Genomic DNA, 4,002 nt, shown 5'->3' on the forward strand with positions numbered 1-4,002 from the left:
TATATATATATATATATATATATATATATGCTCTTGACAATTTTATATAAATAATGTAGACACATAAATATATAGGTAGATTTGTTCATGCTACCCAGTTATTTTATTATTGGAAAATAGTCTAGATTTACAAGTTCAAACAAAATAGCTCTAAACTAATAAATTGCTCTTATGACTATTTTAATTTGGCTAAAAGTGTGTGCCATTCTATGATGAAATATGCTTAAACATATCGCTCATAATTCATGCATACAATTAAAATGGTGATCTCATTTAACCATTTGTACAAATATACATACAACGAAATGTCTCTTGGACTTTAGTTTTCCTTAAACTATCACCGTTGTCAGGTGAAGTGAGACAGTACATTGATAGTGTATATAAATGATTGCAATTTTATTCTATTTCTGTTAGAGACAATTTATATTTATATATTACTTCATGTGTGTAAATGTTTATCTCTTCTGATGTACACACACACATCATACCAAATCTCTCACACTCATGTGTTGTATATATCAGGGTTTATTTCTTGGGGTTTCTTGATTCATTAATGAAATGTTTTCCAACAGCTGAGTCCATTTTAAATGGAAAAAAATCTAAAACTTCTTACATCTATTTAAAAACGTAAATGGCTTATTTTCTATTATTCTTTTCTATGATCAAGCTGTGCCAGATTTAAATCAGATTGCTGTTGAAATGTAAGCGACCAAAGAGACTAAAAAAAAAAAATTATTTAAAACTTTCTACAATTTGGTATTGTGTTGATAGATGATTTCTTTGTCAGCTCTTTATTTCTTGTGGCTGGGGTATGTTAATTAAAGTTATTTGCGAAGAAAGAAAAAAAACAGCAAACAAACAAACAAACAAAAAAAGAACAAAGATCATTTACTTTTCTTTGAGGATATCACTTATAGAAAATATCTAATAGTTAAAATTGAATCTATTTGATGAATAACTGTAAACTAAAATTGAATTTATGATACTGATAAATACAGTATTATTTTTATATTATAATTTGATGGGAGGAGCAAATTTTGTACTATTTCTTTAATTTTTGTAGTTTTTGCAAAATTAATTTGATAGTACTAGATGATATTTTCAGATTTAGTAGTATGAAATAAAATAAATTCAAAATGGTCAACATACCATTTCATTCCTTGTTGTAAATAAAGGGATGTAAATTAACTGTCAATAATATTTTGTTTTTTGTCTTCTCAAAAAGCATTCCTGTAAAGCACTTGTAACTACACCTTGATATCAATCACCATTTCATAATATTGTGAATGTAAACAAAACCTTTATCTTTTCTAACATAAAATAATATTTCAGCTCAAAATATGTTTAGTTTGAAAATTAATTAATTATTGGAGTCATGGGCCAATACTCATCTTTAAAAAATATTGATTATAAATATTTCTATTGTTAAAACTATTAGTTATCTGTGTAAATTTGACAACTTACGTTTGATAAAGCATGGTGCACCACAGTCCCTTTGATCTCTTAGAAGAAGCTACATGTGAACAATCAAAACTGAGGTATTTCTTTTGAATTCTATAATCTTCAAGGAATATATTATTTAAAAAATTAGGTTTATATCCATTTGAACTATCTGCACTGTAGTTGCCTAATGGTTGTGTGGTTTGTAAATTTCTAGTTGGTTCTTCTTGGTAAAGAATGATTAAAATAAATTCTTTTACTCTTCAAAAGTCTTCTTATTTATCTGATAGTAGTAGTTTAAAATTTGAACATTTGCTCAACTTATTTTTCCATTCTGTCTTCCTTAAAAATGTATAAATTCTTTCTTGTAAAAATTTGTTTCAAAAATAAATTATCAGTATGGTTGTTAAGAATGGATGTTATAAAACAAGAAAGATTATAAATAAAATATTGAGAAGATTATTTTTTTATCTTTGTGCCAAATATGGGATGTATTTGTTATTTTGATGTATGAATTTTGCAAATAATTTATCCCAAGTAGATCATATTGACTATTTTATACATTTTAGAATTTCTATAATAATTATCAACTTAAAATTTGATATCGCACACTTGAAATGTGTTGATTCATGTAAGCAATAAATCTATTCAATCTAACGGTAGCAAGGAAAAAAAATTAAGACTTCTGAGTTTTTAAAAGTTTTATCACTTTTATTTTGTCTTATTGCTTTCTAATTGTGATACCTTTGTGTGATATCTTTGTGATATTTTGTTATGTCAAGTGTTGTCTGTTGCATTTCTTGTCTGCATTGTTAAATTTAGTTAATATTGTTTGTACTATATGCAAAAATCCATGTAGTAGCTATAGAAGTAGTAAATATTCAGTTTGACAAAATTACCATTATGAATGGGCTCAGCTCTCATTAATACTTAACAAAAATGTGTGCTCAGCAACAATTGCATTATTTTTTAAATTGCAGTCTATCAACATTTTTATTCTCTTTCCCATTAAATTACAGTTCATATATTTTGTTGTATGTTCTCCTTTTTAGTGTTGTCCATTTACTTCATGATTTACATTTCAGAATAGTATGTAATATTACTATTCTGAGAGTATTCAGTTTTATTTTAAATTTATTGTTGTTAATAACATTATTTTTGCACTGTCTTATGAGAGTGATCTTTGGTTATTTATTGGCTCCATTTGGCAGAGAAATACAGAGTTAAAGTATTAATTAAAGAAATTGTTATTGCTGGAAATAAAACTACAAGTAACGTGATGGACAGAAATATCAATTTTCAATGACAGATTATGTTAAGATATGTTTTGTTTTCCCAGAACAGAAAATATCACTTTACAAAAACAAAAAAAAACAAAAAAAACAAGTAAACCAATAAATAAATACAGAAAAAAAAAGAAGAAAAAAAAAGAAAAGAGCAACAAAAAACAAAAAAAAGCTGTCAAAATAAAAAAAAACAAAAGCAAAACTATAAATATTATATTCTTCAAGTTGGGATAAATAGTCTATTCAAATGTTTATCAGGTTGATGATAGTAATGATGCTGATGGTTGTGGTAGTAGTCTTGATGTTGGTGAAGAGGATGATTACAATGATAATTATGTTGAAGACTAATAAAAAAAAAATAGATATCAATACTAACTACATATATTTACATTATATTTTTTGCCTGTAAGTTTTTTTTTAGTCTTTCATCATTAAAATTCTATAAAGATCCCTCACTAATGGAAACAAAATTTGGCTTTGAAAGACTATCAAAATGTTTTCTCTCCATTTAAATGATCACATAATGCTTAATAAACATAAAACAAAAACTAAATGTGAGTTGTAAATCACCACAAATGTACAGCTATCAATGTAAATTGTGCAAAACACTGTTCCTGAATATCTTTTTTGTGTCTTCTGAAATAGATTCTTCTATCGAAATCTCAGAAAATAATTTTATTGGTTAACTTTTCATTATGTACTTTTATTATTTATATTAAGGAATGAAATAGGTATTCACTTTCAAATTTTCACATTTTTCTCTAATTATAATTTTTGTAATTGTATTTTACATAAAATGTATTTTGATATTTTATACTTATTTATGGAAATTGAAACATGAAATATTCTCTGCTTGTGTATTCAAGAAATTCAATTGGTTAAATGAGATCCTGTGATAATTCATGAGCCAATGAAAATCTATGCATTGCACTTCGCCTTAGAAGCACCAGCTCTTTTACAATTTTTTTTTCTTCTTAAGCTAGTTTGCTGCATTATGCCTTATGATGAGGGAGTAAAGTCATACCAAGGAGTCAAAATAGAATAGAACTAGGCATTCTCACCATATATTAGATAAATTTAAATTAAGTACTTACGAATTTGACTATATTAGATATATAAACCTCTAAGTGTAAGTTTGTACTGTTGTAAGTGTATGTACATATATATATGTGTGTGTGTATGTATATATATATATACATATATGTATGTGTGTATGTATATATACATACATGCATGTATCTGTGTGTGTATGCATATATATATATATATATATATA

At 25.7% G+C, this 4,002-nt stretch overlaps 1 protein-coding gene across 4 annotated transcripts in view; it reads left to right on the forward strand.

Moving 5' to 3' along the window:
• The window catches only part of LOC106871424 (poly(rC)-binding protein 3), a 388,844-nt gene that overhangs the window by 376,021 nt on the left and 8,821 nt on the right, over positions 1-4,002 (forward strand). Inside the window, exon 14 of one of the 4 annotated variants that reach the window (XM_052973823.1) lies at positions 2,652-3,101. The exons of the other annotated variants lie outside the window; for them this stretch is intronic. Within the exon in view, the coding sequence (XP_052829783.1) occupies positions 2,652-2,667 (16 nt within the window). The 3' untranslated portion in view covers positions 2,668-3,101. Of the gene's footprint in view, positions 1-2,651; positions 3,102-4,002 lie in introns of those variants that run through there. 4 annotated transcript variants of the gene reach the window in all.

Source organism: Octopus bimaculoides, chromosome 17 (assembly GCF_001194135.2).
Source record: "Octopus bimaculoides isolate UCB-OBI-ISO-001 chromosome 17, ASM119413v2, whole genome shotgun sequence".
NCBI classification, from domain to species: Eukaryota; Metazoa; Mollusca; class Cephalopoda; order Octopoda; family Octopodidae; genus Octopus; species Octopus bimaculoides.